The 18071-nt window shown below is 46.6% G+C and overlaps 2 protein-coding genes across 2 annotated transcripts in view; one reads left to right on the top strand and one right to left on the bottom strand.

The window, feature by feature from the left end:
* Positions 1-3677, top strand: part of PHLPP2 (PH domain and leucine rich repeat protein phosphatase 2) — a 28002-nt gene extending 24325 nt beyond the window's left edge. Inside the window, exons 17-19 of the mRNA XM_054296132.1 lie at positions 367-555; positions 684-915; positions 2242-3677. Of these exons, the coding sequence (XP_054152107.1) occupies positions 367-555; positions 684-915; positions 2242-3381 (1561 nt within the window). The 3' untranslated portion in view covers positions 3382-3677. The remainder of the gene's footprint in view (positions 1-366; positions 556-683; positions 916-2241) is intronic.
* A 4858-nt stretch (positions 3678-8535) lies between these two features.
* On the bottom strand, positions 8536-15398 carry MARVELD3 (MARVEL domain containing 3). Its single transcript, XM_054269579.1, is given in 7 exon segments — positions 8536-9792; positions 9795-9961; positions 10115-10374; positions 10377-10408; positions 10411-10444; positions 10447-10487; positions 15368-15398. Coding segments are annotated over 7 exon segments (1209 nt in total). The 3' UTR covers positions 8536-9148.
* Between the last annotated feature and the right edge of the window lie 2673 nt (positions 15399-18071).

Below are 18071 nucleotides of genomic sequence, written 5' to 3'. Positions count from 1 at the left end.
AAGAGCTCATCCTTCCCTTTTTCTCTCTGGATCTCTTACTAAGTCTTGGTAACTCATGTCTCCACATTACCTTTTGCCTCAATTTTCACACTTCCCAGTACACTTGAACTCTCCTTCCCTCTGTAGCAAAGATGCTTTTTCTCTTGCCAGCTGTGCCTGTGGCTCTCTCCTGCATGTAGTCAAGGAGGATTTGGGAGTTCCAGTAATAAAATGCAGCTGTACATCTCCCAGGCTAGTGAATGTAGGGATAGTGGCTTTGCTGCCCTGTGAGAATGGCACTCACAGCAAGGTGCCTGATGGCTGTGGTTTTGAGAACAAGATAATTTTTTGAGACACATTAACTTAGCTTGTATGCTTTTCTGACAGGCTGTGTGTATCATCCCTGGCACTGGGGAGCTTTGCAGAGGGGGTAGAGGCTGTGTATGGCATGTTTGATGGTGACAAGAACGAGGAACTGCCACGTTTGCTGCAGTGCACCATGGCTGATGTGCTCCTGGAGGAGGTACAGCAGTCTGACACCATGTTCATGTCCAACACCTTCTTGGTCTCCCACAGGTAGGACAGTGAGCAGGCTGGTCCTGGTGGGACTTGCATAAGGTATATCAATGTTAAGTGGGGTGAGGCAGCCCTCCAGAATGCCTGTCAGTAGCGTCTGGAGCCTCCTACACCTTCTCCTCCAACAGGAAGCTGGGCATGGCTGGGCAGAAGCTGGGTTCCTCTGCTGTCCTTTGCTACATTCGTAATGAGGTCGCTGATCCAGCCAGCAACTTTTCTCTGACGGTGGCCAATGTGGGGACGTGCCAAGCCGTTCTGTGCCGAAGCGGAAAAGCACTGCCTCTCTCCAAAGTCTTCAGTCTTGAACAATGTTCAGAAGAAGCTAGGAGAGTCAAGGAACAAAAAGCCATTATAACAGAGGTTGGTTTGGACCCTTTTCACTTCAACTTCCACACTCACATAAAAGCTGAGCACAAATACATGAGCTCGGCTGTCTGCATAACATTATAGGGGAGAGGGTGACATGAAGGTTCTGATCTAGTGCTTCCTGCTCTGCTTCATTTGCTGATTCACTGTCCAAAATTGCTAAATTTTAGGAATTTGCAAATTCCTAAAACTCTTTGGCCTAAGAACTATGGGCATAGGATGACTTGTAGTATGCAAAAGTATTAAAAGTATTTTAGAAAATCTGTAAAGGTTAGCTTTCTAAACACTTGGAAATAACAGGGAAGTTCCAAAGATTGGGGAACATACGTGTGTAAAGATCTTGAGAAACTAGTGCCAATCACTGTAGTTGTGTGCTCAGTGGGTCCTTTTAAAAGTATCAAATTGCTAGATAGCAGTATTTTTCATGAGCATAATGGGTAACTGTGTTACAGCTCTTCAAGGCGTAGCACTGTGGCTACTGACTGAAAATAACTATGGGATTAATGTAGCACGTTAAATAGTTTAAAAACTGGCTCATTAATGGATTCTGAAAAAAAAATGTGAAATTATTGTATAAGAGACTTCCCTGTGCATCTCATCTGCTGGATTTTAATACTTGGCGGCAGCAGCAGTGCTGACACCCAGAGGATACAGAATTTAAGAACACTGAAATTAAACTCAAGACACTGACTTGGGAAAGGGACTGAGGGTTCTGGGCACTTCTCTTTATGGGAGACCACTGCCAGGCTGGCCAGGAGACCATCTAGCAGAAGCGGGTAATACATCCTGATTACAGAAACAGTTTGAGATACCTACCTATTCTTTTTATCCTCGGGTTATAGTGTCCACATTTCACAATGCAGTTATACATTAATAAAGAGCGAAATACTTCAGATAATACACAGAAATAGTTTAATGTCTGGGTAACCTGTCTTGCACTGAGAAAGTTGAAAGTCACTGTCTCGTACTGAAAAAATAAGTTTCACATAAGACTAATCAGTGAGACTCTCTGATCAGTGTATTGCAGGTAGACTAGCTGCACATTTCAGAATTTTCTGCTACAATTCTTCAGAGTGCAACAAAAAGTCTTGTGGCATAAAAGTGTGTTATTGCCAGCATGGATGATGGCGGTTATTGTACCTGGTCATCAGTGAATGTTTGTGCTGTAGTACCTGCACCTAGATCCCTTTCTCCAGTGCTGCAGCTGTGTAACTGGCATTTCTCAAGGCTCCAAACCAGCATATGAGCAGGGGAAAGTTTGCTTTCTAAGTGATCGTAATAGCACATCCAATGCTACTCCCTTATTTCTCTTGTCTGCAGGACAATAAAGTCAATGGTGTGACTTGCTGTACTCGGATGCTGGGCTGCACGTACCTGCATCCTTGGATCCTGCCCAAACCACATGTCTATTCCATTCCACTGACTGTACAAGATGAGTTGCTACTTCTAGGGAACAAAGCTCTCTGGGAACACCTTTCTTATGCAGAAGCTGTCTCAGCTGTGCGGCACCTACACGACCCACTAGCTGCTGCAAAGAAGCTCTGCACTTTAGCACAAAGCTATGGTTGCCAAGACAATGTTGGTGCAATGGTGGTATGTCTGAACATCAGTGAGGACAACTGCACGTGTGAGATGCACGGCCTCACTCTGACAGGCCCTGGGGGATTTAGTTCTACCACCACCAAACCAGCAACACCTTCATGTAGCAGTGGAATTGCTTCAGAGTTCAGCAGTGAACTGTCTGCTTCTGAGGTTAGCAGTGAGGTGGGCTCTACTGCATCAGATGAACACAGTGCTGTTGGTCTTGATGGCAGCTTGCTACCACGACAAGAACGACGTTGCAGCCTACATCCTGTGCCCCCCTCAAGCATCTTTCAGCGCCAACCTTCCAGTGCCACCTTCTCTAGCAACCAGTCTGACAATGGTCTAGATAGTGATGATGAGCAGCCTGTGGAAGGTGTGATGACAAATGGCAGTAAAGTGGAGGTAGAGGTGGACATCCATTGCTGTAAAGGAAAGGGTCTGGAATTAGAACATCCTGCTGCAGAGTACAGCTCTTCTGCTCCAGGGCCAGAGGATGACTCTGGGCTTGTACTCATCATTCGGAGGCAGAACAGTGTAAACAGCAATACTGTGCAGAGAGGGGTTAAGGAGAAGTGTGGACTCCAAAAATCTCTTTCCACATGTTGTCTTTATGGAAAGAAGCTTTCCAATGGCTCCATAGTGCCCTTGGAGGAGAGCCTCAACCTCATTGAAGTAGCGACAGAGGCACCCAAGAAGAAGACAGGCTATTTTGCTGCTCCATCCCAGATGGAGCCAGAAGATCAATTTGTGGTGCCACATGATCTGGAAGAGGAAGTGAAGGAACAAATGAAGCAGCACCAGGAGGATAGAGCAGATCAGGAGCTGAAAGAAGAACATGCAGCATCCCTGCCAGAGGAGTTTGACACAGCTTTGTAACCCTATGAGTACTATTCCCACATTATCTATCCCAGGAAGCTCTGTTTAATAAGGGCTGTCATGCCCTCTGAGGGAGCTGGGATCTGTAAGGAGTACAGACACCTGCTGCTTCCTTAATGGAGTTGAGGAAAAATCAGGAAGGCCAACGTCGGGGCTGCCCACTTAACCACTGTAGCATCTCAGCTGTTCTGTGAGCACGCAGATCAGCAGCTGAGCTCTGTGTTAGGGACTGTCTGGTAAGTCCTTGAACCCTGAGGTTCTGCCAGCTCTGCCAGAAAGGGGCTGGTGTGTGTGTGTGTGTGTGTGTGTGTGTGTGTGTGGGGTGAGGAGGCTGCTGAGGGAGAAATGCTCAGTGTTTAGAGTCCTGTGAATATTTCTGATGCAGTGTTCCACCCTCCCCCCCAGCATCTGACTTTGTTATTCTTTGAAAGAATACAGACAGTTGCAATGAAGCTGACCTGAGAATGGTTTCCTACATTAATTGCAAGCACTTTTATTTATTGCACTTAAACTGTTCTTTTCCCTTTCAGCCCAGCACTTTATTATTTAGGGTTAGGGGAGAAAGGACTCTGCAGCAGGTATGATGTGAACTTTTCCCAATGGATGTTCTTAGGACAGTGGAGGACTCAGGGTACCAGTGTTCTGATGAGCCCTGGTGTAGGGGAGAGTGAAGGTTATGGTGGGATCATTCTGTGCAGGATGAGAAAATACATAGCTGAGTGATAAGCAGGTGCCAAACAATGCATTTTATATGGAGCACAGGAAAGATCAGCTCAGGACTGGTTGATTAAGGCAACATGTAGATCTAGTGGTTCTAGCTGCAGAGCACAGACCCACCTCAGCAGCAGCCTGGCCACCTTCATCATGGATGCTTCACAGCAGAGGCTTCTTCTACAGAAGACATGGGATAAAGCCAGGAGCTTGTGCTTGTCTCAGTGGTCAGCCAGAAGAGCCAAGCTGTAAACAGTGGTGTGCTGCTCTAAGACTGGCAGAAGTGCTCTTTTCCGTCAGCATAAACCTGTGCATTGTCAGCTGCAGTGTCTTTGCTTGCCTCTGGAAGCAGGAATCATATTCCAAATACACAGCAACCAGCATTTCATGGTATGTGCCCAGTTTGGCCACAAACAAGGTGAAACTTGTTCCTGCTTAGCCTTCAGCACAAAAGCAAAAATTAAACTTTTCATCTTATTAACATTTTTATCAGCACTGAAAAAGATGTTTAAAACAGTCTCACTAATGATGAACTGGCTAGTCTGCACTCAGAGGCCTTGTGTTTCCATTAGGATTTTTGGTGCAAGGTGCAAGTTGGCTGCTCATGTCGTCATCTTGTATAAGAGTTGTGGAGATCACTGCCTCTGTAGCATGCAGATTTGTCTTCCTTTCTGACAGAGCTGGATAGCAGGTGTCCTTGTCATGTCAGTGGTGGTGCAATAATCCTGACTGTGATGTGGCCTAGTGCCTTTTCTTCATTAATTATATATTTATGAAGAAAACTTAAACATTTCTTCTGAAGAGATCTGTAAGGCTTGAGTTGCCTATTTTGGGATCAAATTTGGGCCTTGCTCAGAAGGAAATACTGTGCAGACTATTTGTGGAATTCTGTCAATATAGATCTTTTCACAAAATCTAATGGAATTTTACTGAGATTTCAGAGCACCTTGAATTTCTTATCACTAGGAAGAAAAGGTATTTCTATCATGCATGAGGAGGAACATTTTAGGATATACTCTGTGCTAGTTGCAGTGTAATCATGAAACAACCCAAATTTTTGCAAAGTTTAAACTCTCACAATTTTGGTTGTTTAAATGCCTCTTTCATTTGGAACTGGAGGTTGAAGCTAATTCTTAAAATCACAGGAACAACACTATTTGAATCCTTTAGGCAGATGAAAAGCAGCAGAAAAGATTCAGATGCTAAACACCAAAACTCTTTCATGTTATCATCATATAAGTATGCAGGAGAAGTAAATCCCAAATGTTTTCAACTGCAAGTTTTGATTGTCACTGGTGATAATTTTACCAAATATCTGTGCCTAGCCTCACAGTTTCTGATACCTGAAAGGGCTGTAGAACAGCCTCCATTCAGTATGAGACTGATGCAGAAACCCTTATTTCTGAGTAAGACTCTGAAAAGCCTTGCATGTGAGTAGCATGTATGAATGAAAATCAGTTCTCCATTTCTTGCACTGATATGGAAAGTCCAGTGTGTCCTTGCCAGTCTGAATCAGTAGTATTGCATGCAGAATTGCCACAGGTAGTTAGTAATGAATGGCTCTACCTAGCTCAGTGTTGAAGGAATAAGGAAAACACATCTATCTGCAATAGAGCATGCAGATTCCTGAACTGCACCTCTTAGAGGTAGTGGAAGAATGGAACAGAAGGAATTCCTACTTGAACTTTTTCTTCAGTGCTGTCTCTGGTTTTGAAGCAGAAAGGGAGTTTAATTACAGCCAGCTCCTGTTTTCTGTGGGTGTTAACTGTCATGGAAGACATGGCTTGTTATCTTTCTTACATTCCAGGCAGAATCCACAGATTTCTGTGAAGCTGGTATTATGGACTCCGGGCAGCACAGGCCGAGTTGACTTTACCTGTTCCAAATAGTCTTTCTCTATTTGACTAAGACAAGTGCTGGTGTCCTCAAGCAGCTTTTGCGTATTTTCCATGTGCTTCTTCCAAGGATTAAGCTTTTCCATTTCAGCCACAGCATTGTGATGCTTTTTCTCCAGTCATCCAAAATCTTTTTCATGCATTAAAAATAGTGCCTGTTCATCACAAAAAGTACTGCTTTTTCCTAGGCCAGTTTTGGGTGTCAGCAAACACACTGGCATATTTTTTTTCACGCAAATGTCTTGGATTTTCTAAACAAGATTCCTACTGCTGAGACATGCTTCAAGGTCATTGTCATCCAAAGAAAAGGGTTTTTTTCTGACATTGGTCAGACAGTGGCTGGGTTATCTTCATCTGTCTGGTGAGCACAACTCTCACAGAGTGAACAGAGTGCTTCCCTCCACTACCTTTTGTCTTCCTTCCTCCCTGTGTGTCACCCCTACTTTATTTATTAACACTACCTTAGATTTCAAGCTCCCAAGGAGCACTGCTGTATGTGGAACAGGTATGAAAGGGTGAGTTTACTGAAGGACTCATAGCAGGGTATAGAAAGTGTCTTCCCAGTTATCTTTCTCTTCTCCAGTCCCTTCCTTGATTTTTGTTTTTGGAGTTTGCAGAGATACTATGTGATCATCACATAACCACATCACTGAGAATGTCCCACTCATTTGCAGACTTGCTGTTAGAGAGGGATTCTCACCTTGAGGTCCTCAGGCTGTTTTGTCCCTGCTGAGCAATGCAAGCCCTCCCACACTGCACACAGCCACAGCCAAGGAGGTTGCTGGTCCATCTCTTCAGTAATTCTGGCTCTCCTGATAAGCATACTTGCTGAGAAAGGTACTCTGAAGGCGCTGCTCTGTCCTGTCCAGAAAGGCTTCTGTAAAAGGAACCCATAAAGGTTATATTGAGTGGTGGGTAACAGGGGCTCAGGTGTTAAAGGTAAGAGATAGCCCCCACGTTGCCCCTAGAGCAAGGAACAGGCCCCAGTGGAGGCAGCATCACAGACTGTTCATACCAGACAGGAATCTTCAGTTGGATGGGAGGATAACATCCTGTTCCAAGAAGAAGGAAGTATTCCCCTCTCTCAGGGACAAGCTGCTGTGAAGTCTGAAATCTTTCCTGTATAGTACACAGGACCTTCAGTCACACGTAAGGCTTTGGACCTGTGGGGTTTCTGCACTCCTTCCAGATAGATGCTGGTGGCTTTTGTGTCACTTGCCAAAGGCCTTTCTTCAGGCAGATCTCCTCTTTGGTCTTGTGCAATCATTGTCTGCTGTTCTATTGCTCTCTAAAGACTCAACTGTACTTTTCCTCTTTTTTCACATTTTAAAATGTTACCTTTTTTAAATGATTCATATGATCTGGCGCATGTTAAATATTGCAGTGTACCACCTGTTTACTAAATAATCCTTTTTCATGGTTTTTTTTTGTTTTTAAAAAGGAGAGTATTTTCAGTATCCCACTCTAGCATGCACCTATAAGGATCCCTGTTTTTATTGTGTGTGGGAGTAGGTTGTCTAATGAATGTGCCCTCAGCACTGTGGCCTGTGTATTGCTTTGGAAAGGCAAATAACGTAAAACACTAGTCCATTGAGATGTATAGAAAGGTTCAGGGAGGAAGAGTATTTTTGCATTGAATTTTCAGCTGACTTAGCAATAAAGGTTTTTACTTTCATCTAAGAGCTTATTCTGATTCTGTTACTGTGCTGGAAAAAATCTCTGCAATATCCCAGTCAAAGGTGGCTGTGTCTAGCAGCAGCTGTGCTGTAGGTTATTCACTGCGCTCTGTGTGCTATTTCACTCATCAGCCTTCCATACAAAAACTTCTTTCAGAACACTGAGGGTAGAATTAGGCTTACCAATTATTAAGGCAGCTTTGTTTCCTGCTAGAGGAATGCTGCCCTGTGAACTTGCTCTCAATAGCACTGTACAGCTCTAGAAGTAGCTGCAACAAGAGGAAATACAGAAATGTTAACAGAAACAGGACAACAATGGACTGTCCACGTAAATCCCTGTGCTGAGACACTTGATGTTAAAAAGCAAAAAAACCCTGAACTAAAAACAAACTAAATCAAACAAACCCCAAAGCAGCTAGTGTGTTCCTACTTGGCATCTGTTTTACTTTAGTGTCTCTAGTTCAATAGTGTTCCATGGTTTTGGTAATTGTGAGGATTTGGTCACTGGTGCCAGTGAAAGAAGAGCTTACATATAAGGCAAAGCATGTTTCTAGTATGTTTAGTTTTTTTTTTAATATGGGCAGAACTCATCTGTGAAACTACAGCAGTTCCATCCTCATATGAACAATGCACACAGTGGACACTGCTCTGAAGTGGCATTTTATTTTAAGACATGAGTTGGTGATTCTAGTGCTACTTTTCCCAGTTAAATTTCCTATAAGTTTTTCTAAAAAAAAAATTAGGAGCAGCGTCTCATTTCTCCAACTTGTACACTGAAAATGTATTTTGAAAATAATATACTTCTATATTCAATCACCCATTTGATCTCATAAAGCTTTTGTCTGATTATCCCAATCCAGGACATCTTTTTAAGCAAAACTCTTGTATACAAGTCATATAAAAAGACCATTTCATACATAAATGCACCCTCTCCTGGAGTTTGAAAAGGCATTTTATCACAAGTTTGACTGAGTTTGAGAGGTTTTTTCAGGATATTTTCATGGCTTTGTAAATGTCATGTTCACAGTGGTCTGTTAATTCCAAGAGACCTACAAGGAAGCAATATTTAATTGTCACAACCATGGGCCTCAGTCACTTGTTTTTAAGAGCTCTTTTCTCAGCAGAGTCACATGCCTTTTGTAGACAGTTTCAGCTACAAAAAGCTGTTCATTGACAAAAGCATGTAGTGGCAGTACTTGTGGCAAGGCCTCACTGGAGAAGAGGGCACCTGAGAGTGGCATGGAAGGGCTGCCTATGAGGCCGAGACAATCCATTGCATCAGCTTTGAGCCACTAATAACTCAATAATGCAAATTCAAGTTACCGCTAACCTGACTCTACCATATTTAGAGCTATGCTAGCTTGGTGAGTGTTCTGTAGCATTAAGGCTGTGCTGTCCAGAAGAAAGGAAAGCATACTGCTTCATCTCAGTAAGACTGGCAAAAATCAAGACTATTACTGGAGTGGAAGAATCATTTGAAAGTTCTTATAATTGCAGTGGCTTCTGTTTCTGTTCATGAACTGTCCTGTAATCTCTGACAGCTAGGCCTGCACTGAGCAGGTATGCCATGGCAGCCATGCAGCCCAATAGGCCGGCAGCAATCTCTGCCCCATGCAGGCTGCACCAGAAGCCCTGATAGCCTTTGCTCTGATAAAGCTGCTCTCTCTCTTTGCACACTGATGAATTATAAACGCTCAGCAGAGAATGGAGGAAATAGTACAGAGCAGGCACAGTGCTAACTGCAATCACTATGTACAAGGTGCATTCAATCAGCAGCCATGCTGGGAAGTGCCACGGGACCTGCAGAACACTAACCAAAATTAGAACACAAGGGAAGACCAGGAGACACCCACCCACGACCATCGCTGCCCTTGCAATGGGCAGCTTCAGTAGGTAGAAACGTTGGTCAAGCTGCTGGGCTCGCTCCCCCTCCGCTCCGCCGAAGCCGCTGTAGGCCCCGCCGTACTGGTAGTAGTAAATGCCCCCCAGGGCGGGGAGGCCGGTGTATCCTCCCGCCGAGCCACAGGACACGGAGCTGCAGATCAGGATCAGGACGGCGAGCAGAACCTCCACCATCTGGCAGCAGGCTGGAGGGGAGGCCGAGGTGAGTCTGCGGCCGCAGAGGAGCGCCCGGGAGGGAGCCGGGCCAGCCGCTGCGCTCCGCAGGACAGAGGGAGCGGCTCCCGCCGGACGCGCTCACCCCGGCCCGTGTGCAGGTACAGGCAGTGGCGGCGCTCCAGCGACCCCGGCACGGTGCGGCTTCCTCGCGGCCCCTCTGCCTCTGGTGCGGCTACGGCGCTAAGGAGAGATGATGGCAGGGATGGCATTGACCCGTCCAGGCCCCTCGCTGCCGCCAGCCCGGTCCGCTCAGCCCCGGCTGCGACCCGGAGCCCGCGCGCTGCCCGCCCGCTGCCCTCACCGCCTGCTGCCCTCACCGCCCGCTGCCCTCACCGCCTGCCCGCCCCGGCACGTTCCCCCCGCGCGGCACGGGGGCAGCCCCGCTCCGCCATGGCCCGGCGCGGCCCCGCTCCGCCGGCGCTGGGGCCGGGGGGCCGGGCCGGGCCGCCCCGGGGTACCGCCGGCGCGGTGAGCTCCGTCTCGTCCGCTCGCCTCCGCCCCGCCGCCACTTCTCTAAAGTGGTGGAAGCTCCGACCGGGCTAGGCCCTGCCCCGCCTGAAGGTGCTCAGCTCCTCGGCGCAGGTGCGCGGTTTTCCGGCACCTGCGCAGGGTTCACCAGCTGCTGGGATGTGTGCCCGCTCCCCTTCGCTTCCACGGACACGGTCCCCGCAGCCCCTTGTGGCGATAACGTCTCGGGGTTTCTCACCTACCACAGAACATGCTTGTTAGAATCCACTGGAAACTGACTAAATTTATCTAACTAAATTTTCACAATTGTACAAGTTCTGCCTTTTCCTGTGCTGTGAGTTTTGGTGAGTGTTCTTAATTCAGTTTTTCTGCCACCTCGTGCCTCTGTAAACTTCATCCGTGCCTCTCTGTTTCTTATGCAAACCCACTCCCAGCTTCTCTGGGCCTGCCCTAGCTCCCCTAAACCCATCCTGTGAAGCAGTGTTTGCACCTCTATGCAGCATTCAAGACACAAGTGCGCTGGCAGTTTACATCAGCAGAGCAACTGTCTGTCTTGTCCTGGCAATGCACAGCATTTTGTTGCTTCTCCAGCTGCGCCAGCACAGAGCCTGTGTCTCCAGATACAGTCACTAACACCGTGGGAGCTGTCCTGCAGTGCAGCTGTGAGGTTCCAGTTCAGCCCTTGGCAGACCATGATCAGGTAATTTTCTTTAGATATGTTATTTTATATTTAGCCATACAGAACGAAGTAGACCCCTTTTGTGTCTTTTTGCCAGAGGCCACTTCAGACTATATGATGGGACCTTTTTACTGACGATAATGTCCTGCTGCCCTCTGTCTGTCCTCCCATCCCGGAGGGAGGAGACCCCTTAGCACAGCAACCATCACCTTCCAGCAGAGGAGGTGATGAATTATTCCTGTGGTTATTGGTGATGGCTGGAGCAAAGGCAAGTCAGGATCTCACCCATACAAGTGTCAGCATTTCTCAGGACTGGTAAGGGCAGAGCTGATTCAGGAAAGGGAGAAAAGTAAGGACAGCAGGACAATTTGAAAATACAGAAAACTCCACATTCAGGCAAATGCTTTTATTCAAGAGTTTGACCAAACACTGTCTGTAAAAGCTCTTTGCTTTTACAGCAAAAAAATTGCAAAGACATACTTTCATTACGTTTAGGAAAACACATTTTTGGGAAAACAGTCACACTGTAAGGTCTCAGACACAGTACCTGAATATGTGCCATGAGAGGCAGACATTCCAAATTTGTCTCTAAAATGCAGAAATACATTTCCTCCATCTGCAAGGCTGGTGGCAACAGACTGTTTCACCCTTCTGTCTCTACAGGAGCAACAGCAATAACTCTATAGACTTATATGGTGAAAAGCCAAAAAACTGCACCTCAGCACTGTGGGAAAACACTCTCCTCAACACTTCACCTGATTCCACAAAGTTCTGGAGATCTGAAAATGCATCTTAGAATTTACTTAGGTTGAAGTAAGACAGAAGGAAAACAAAAGAACCATTGTTTCAAAGCCCAGGTCATACAGAGGGGACAGAAATTGTGTGCAAAGTTAGAAAATGGAGAATCCATAGGGAGCTTAGGACGAGCAGTCTGGAGATAGTGCAGGTGCTCAGCTGTGACGCTGTTGCACACAACCTTTCATCAGCATATGTTGCATCACTCATGTTGACGTGCCAGAAAGCAGGCCTCCTTGCTGGATGGGTTTAAAAATTTTAGCAACCCTTTGTGAACTTTCAGGGTCATGCACAGTGCCATTTTTCTTAGTAGAGCTTTTGACTGAAAGGGACATGAGGAATTAAGCTGAATAATCATGAGTCACAAGAAGGGATGAAATAAGTGTTTCTTATGCAGAGTGTTGCTGCTGGTCATCCAATAAACTGAGATAGAGCTTTCTTTGGATTTGTCTGTGATTCACTTGTTCAAAGACAGAGGCAGGAAGTATTGCTCTGTTGGAGATGTGTTCAGTGTTTTACTAGAGTGTTTGCTGCTAAAAAGTGAAGTATGAGCTTCAAGATACCACAGAAGTGAGTCAATCTTTTTAAATTTCTGTTGCTATAATGAGAAATCTTACAAATACTTTGTGTCACTTCACTCCTGCTCAAAGTACTGTAGCTGAACTCAGTCAGCATCATCTTCTGGGTTCCTGTTTTCACTGCAACAAATACCAGTCAGCAGAACAGAGCAATAGGAAGTTGAGGATACCAGTATTAATCTTCTCCACTGTTTAGGCTTCTCTTTGTAATTTTTTATTATTATTATTTTTGGCTTCTTTGTTTCTGGCTACTTCTGGTATCATTGCTGTGCTAAGGGGAGGAATGATGTGGTTTGGCTTGCCATGGACCAAGAGCTCTGACCTGGTTCAGTGCCCTCCCTGGGAACTTGGAGGGTAAAGTGGTAGGAGCAAGTAATGAACTGCCTCATATGTCTCCAGTTTGAGGCAGCTGGGAGCTGCAGCACAATCGCTGCTGAACACCACAACCAGATTTATTGACTGTCCCACATAAATAAATAATCACAGGGACAATGAGTGCAGCATAGTGACGATAGAGCAGTACTGTAGAAAAGAACTGGAGGTTACTGTGAATGACAAACTGAACTCAAGTCCACAATGTCATCCTGTTGCGAAAAAACTAACATTTCTAGGGTGTATGAACAGGAATGTCACATGTAGGACGTGTGAAGAAATTCTTCTGCCCCCACTTCAGACTGGCTTGGCCCCAGTCTTGCACACTGTGTTTCCAGAGGCGAGTGGATCAGCTGGAGGGGATTCAGAAGAAAGCAAAAGAAATATCTAGAAACACAACCTGTGAGAAAAAGATTGATCACAGGCATCTCATTTCAAAAAACAAGCATCTGTTAACAGCTTGCAAGCTTGTTAATAGAGAGGTGTCTAGACAACTTGCAAACTTGTAAAAAACTCTTGTGAAGAGCAGGGAAATATTTTGTTCACTCTGTTTGCTGTTGGCGTGGTCAGAAAACAGAGAGCTTAGCTTGAAGCAAAAGGGATTTATTTTAGGCACCCTCAATGTTTCTCACACACACTCCAACTCCACCATTTTATAAGGAGATGAACAGTTATTGCAGGAGTGGATTAGTCAGAAGATGGTAGGTTTCCATCCCTGGGGCTGTAATTCAGTCCTGAGAAGGCTAGCCTGTCTGTGTTCTTGTGAGAAGGAAGTGCCGGTGCTGCCCACGCCACCCACTGTAAGCGCGCAGTGTCATCTCACCCCACAGAGCCACTGTGCCTCTTTCCGCACCACCCCCGGTAGCTGGTCACTGTCCCAGGGGCTGCAAGGCCAGTGGAGGACAGCTGCTATGACATATCATGCAACAGCTCAGGTCTCTGAAGTTGTAAGTCAAACACAGAATATTCACTTACCTGGATAATATTTACCTGGATGTAAACAGACACAAGTCTGGACAAGATGTTTTCTTTCACTGTGCCTGTACTCAGGAACCAGCAACACTCACACTTTGTGGAACATTCTTCTCAGCATCTGTAACAGGAATTGCAAGTCTTTCATCGTGGCTGTTTGGCCTGTAGCTCACTGGTGCTTCCAACTCCCCACAAACCTGGAGTGCACTCTGTCTATCAATGTGCTGGCTCTGGACCCAGTGCCCAGGCTGAGCAAGCAAAGGCTCCTGTACCTGCTGGACTCTGTACACTCCCAGCACCACAGTGGTCAGAGCCTGCAGTCTGCTGAAAGGAGTAGACATAAATTGCTGGAAATTAAAGCAAAAAAAATTTTTGGGGGGGAGGGGGAACAAGTGAAGTGATTTGGTACTGACCCTGGTGGATTTTTATGCAGAGTACTAGTTGGGTGTCTGTCCCTGCACCTCCCAGTGCACCCTGAATTGGCAAAACTGTCCTTGTGTATGACCTACCTGCAGTCTGACAGAGACAGGTTTGTCAGTGCAGCAATGCTTGAGCCTGTGCTCTCCTCAAGCAGCTGTTTGTCAGTCCCACTTTGTGTCTGCAGCTCAGTCTGGAAGCCAAATTGCTTGGTTTTACTGGCTTCACCTCTGCTCACAGAAATGGGACTCTGGGAGCCTTGGTACCAGAGAAAGACAGTACCATAAAAAATGCTGAAGTTGTCACTAGTTTCTCCTTCCAGTGGGAAGAGATAAAAATCAATTGCTCAAGCTACACAAGAAAGAGGGAGCTGAAGAGGTGTGCACAAGATACCTGTGATGCTGACCTGCTGGGACAGAGAAGCAAACTACAGAGGGTGGAGGCAAGTGAGTGGGGTGGGATAGGGGCCTGACAGTGAAGAGAGAGGGCAGCCTTGCTGGCAGAAATGCATCCTGCAGGGTATGGCTGCCTCTTTCACCACACCACAGAAGGATGGCTTGGCCATATTTCTAGAACACTAATTACTGAGTTGTGTGTTCATGCTTTTGTCCTGTGAAACACTGCACAACAAGGGGTGGGAGGATAGGGGTTGCATACCCCATGTGAAAGTGTCTGGAGGAGGACTGGAGACATTCAGTGAGAGGAGAAGGGCATTGTAATAGCAGGAGAAACCCACAGGTGCCGTTGTACTTCTTTTCCCATCCTGCTTCTCACCAGGTTCTCAACATTATGTAACTGAGCCTCCTATGTCTCCAGAGCCACATTTTTCCCCACCTTGGCAACAGACTTCCACTGTGGCCTTCCCTGAACCCCACTGCTGTGTGCAGTATGACGGGTAGGGCTCCAGTTGCGTCACTTTGGGGATTGTTGCTAGGCAGAACATACAGCATCGTCCTTGAGGCCTCCCAATGCTGTGTTTAACCCTGCCAGGGCTGCAGCATGGCAAGAGATGGGGCTAGCTGAGGGAAGTGAGAAAATAACCCATAGGTGCTTGGAGAGGACCTGCATAAACTTCCAAAGGTTACTCATGTCAGGTTTCAGTCAAAAGAAGAAAGAAATTGTGCAGCCCTCAGCAGAAGACAGTCCAAACCGCTTCAATACAAGATGTTGCTCTGTGAAAGGGTTTTGAAAGGTACTATTCCTTATCCAAAGGCCTTGGGGCTTGTTGCAATGAGAAGTCTGCCCTCCAGTCTGGGGCTAAGGGTCCTGGCTAGACCTGCTGAGCACACTCCACCGCCTTCCAACCTGTCTCCAGCCCTGAATCCTCAGCCCCCATTGTGGCCTCAGAAGTGCCCATTGCAATACTGTGGTCAACAGCAGGTCATGGCTCCCCAGCAGGGCCAGCCCAGCTACAGCACTGAGGGAAGGGGCTGCTCATGTCACCTGGGGAGCCGCAGCCTTACTGATGGCTGTGTAGTGAGCATGGGTTGAATGCAAGGTCCTGTGTTCTCCAACTCGGATGCAGGTATAAACAGGTAAAATTCACAGTGACCACTGGCCTCTGCACTGAAGGCATCAGCAGTCTGTTTGCTCGAAGGTTGGCAAGTCCCTCTTGTCCCTGAGCAACTCTTCAGCCTCTGGCCACTTGCTGCCATGGCAATAAGGGAAGACTTGGAGCAGCCCTTGAAAGGCAGGAAGAGTACAAGATGGCTCTCATTTATCCTAGCCATGGAGGAATTGAGGCAGGAAGTCATAGGTTCACATTGCTTAGCAAAAGTGGCCTTCTGGGAATGGTATCATCTGTGGTTTGCAATGCCATCAAAGAGGGAAGAATCGCATAATTTCTGCTGGCTGCCAGAATTATGAGTTTACTTGGGTCTTGAAGCAACCAAAAAAACCCCCCCCCAAAAAAAAAAAAACAAAAACAAAAAAAAAACCCACACAAACCCCCCCCCCCCAAAACCACACAAAACAAAACAAACCAACCCCCCCCCCCCAAAAAAAAAAAAAAAAAAGGAAAAAACCTCCAAACCAATGACAACTTGAGCTTACTTTAATCCTTCAGGTCCTGGTGCCTCCAAAGCACTGGTTAGGGGAGTGCTTTCTTCCCTTTAGTTTATTGAAGAAGATGCCTCCCAATTGTAATCCATTGTAATGCAGCCACAAACTGGTGTTTGTCAGCTGGTGCACTGGGATCCCAGAAACTCCTGGGAGTCCTGACTTAGGTCAGGACAGACTGATGGCCTCCTCAAGCTTTACAGTCCATCAATCCACTCTCGGTGAATTACAAGGTACTAGTGCTGGAATACCTGGACCCTCTAGATTTGCCCCCAGCAGTGTTTGCAGGCTGAGGAAAGTGGTGACAAAGGATGGCAGCCTAGGCATGCCAGGAAACCAAGCTGTGTCCTTAGGCTGCCCCAGAAAGAGTTAATGCAGAGCCATGTTCCAGGTGTTTGAAGTGACTACAATTGCAAAGGGGAGGAGAGGTCATTTTTGGGTGGGGAGAGCAGCCCTCTCTGTGGGCCAATGGCTAAATGATTCAGTCTCAACGCCCAGTTTTGGGGATTATTTCATGGGCAAAAATTCACAGGACTTTCCTCTCAAGGGGATTTGTCCTGGATGAAAATTAGGGACTGGACCCCCAGACTTGCTGTCTCCCTGTCTGTGCTGTAGAAGGTAAGGTGCTGTGTTCTGGTGCCTTGCTTCTTTCAGGTGGGTAGTGGGGAGTTCTTCCCTGGCTGCCTACACTGAAGGTATCTATTGTGCCTGTGTCTACAGCTCCTCTTTTTAGAAGAGCCATGTTGCAGGGTGGTGTAAGGGCTCTGCTAGGATAGACTGTGTATTTGGGACACAGCCCAGCAGCTGAATTGAGATACGTGGTTCATTTCTAGACTCAGTTTTTTGTGCAGCCCTGCTGTATATTTCTTCAGCTGACTTTCTTCTGATGGAAAGGAAATGCAGAAGGTTTCAGCAGAAAAGCTGAAGTCTTGCTTTATGACCCTGTTAGATCAGCCTGGGTTGCTATAAATGGCCTAATGCATTGCTGGTAGAGTAACTGCAGCAGCATGGGGCATCTCTAGGTGCAAACTTCACTGAAACAGTGAGAAATTTGTTCAGATAGCACATCCTGTGTGAACCAAGTAACACTACAGCCCTCCTGGCTCAGTCTCTGCATCAAGGAAGGGGAGCTGTGCTGTATCTGCGAGTGTGGGACTATGCAACTACCATCAGGAAAGGGCCACTGTTTACTGACTTGCTTTTCAGTGGAGCAGAGAAATAGGACAGAATAAGCAGTTTGTGGCAGGATTACAAGGTAGTGTGCCAGTATTAGCAAGAACAGACTCTGTGGCTCAGGGGGTCTGCCTCTTCTGTGCCCTATCCCTAAGCTGCAGGTAGAAATCCCTGAGTCACCATCAGTTTGTAAGTTAGGCTTTTTCTGCCTAATCTAGCTTGTGTTCTGGGTATAACATGCTGGGATGTGTAAGTCACTTTTGTGTCCATTTCTGGGCCTTGGAGGCAGCTGTTCCTCTGCTGTGCGTTGCTTTGTACTCAGGTTGAACTACAGACTCTTTGGGGCAGTGGTGCCTTCTGGATTTCCCTCTTGGCCATATCAGTCTTGCTCCATTTCCTAAGCATTGCCTTTTGCTCTAGGCTCTCTGGACTGGGCTGTTCTCTGCCGACAGAAGTGTCTAACCTCTATCCTGCCACTGCCCAGTACATCCTGATAACACTGAAGAAGAACTACCTTCTTGGCATCTGATATTTGATTTGTAGTGCTGCATTTCTGTCTGTAGACTGGAGGATCATACTGCATATGAACGCACATAGTGGGCCAGCCCTTGTGTTTGCAGGTTGAGGTGTACAAGTTGATAGCTGGGGGGAGAAAGTGGGTGACCTGGTCCTTCTGTCAGTGGACTATTGAATCTGCAGTCAAGCAGTGACTACAACATGCTGCTAATTCTTGGCTTCTGGCTTTAGCGTGGCTTTTTCCTCCTCAATGCAGGAGGTC

The sequence above is a fragment of the Melozone crissalis genome, unplaced genomic scaffold (genome assembly GCF_028551555.1).
Source record: "Melozone crissalis strain CALT ecotype California unplaced genomic scaffold, PUWL_Pcris_2 ptg000007l_1, whole genome shotgun sequence".
NCBI classification, from domain to species: Eukaryota; Metazoa; Chordata; class Aves; order Passeriformes; family Passerellidae; genus Melozone; species Melozone crissalis.
Note: the sequence above shows the minus strand (reverse complement) of the source record. Positions and strands in the feature narration are given on the sequence as shown.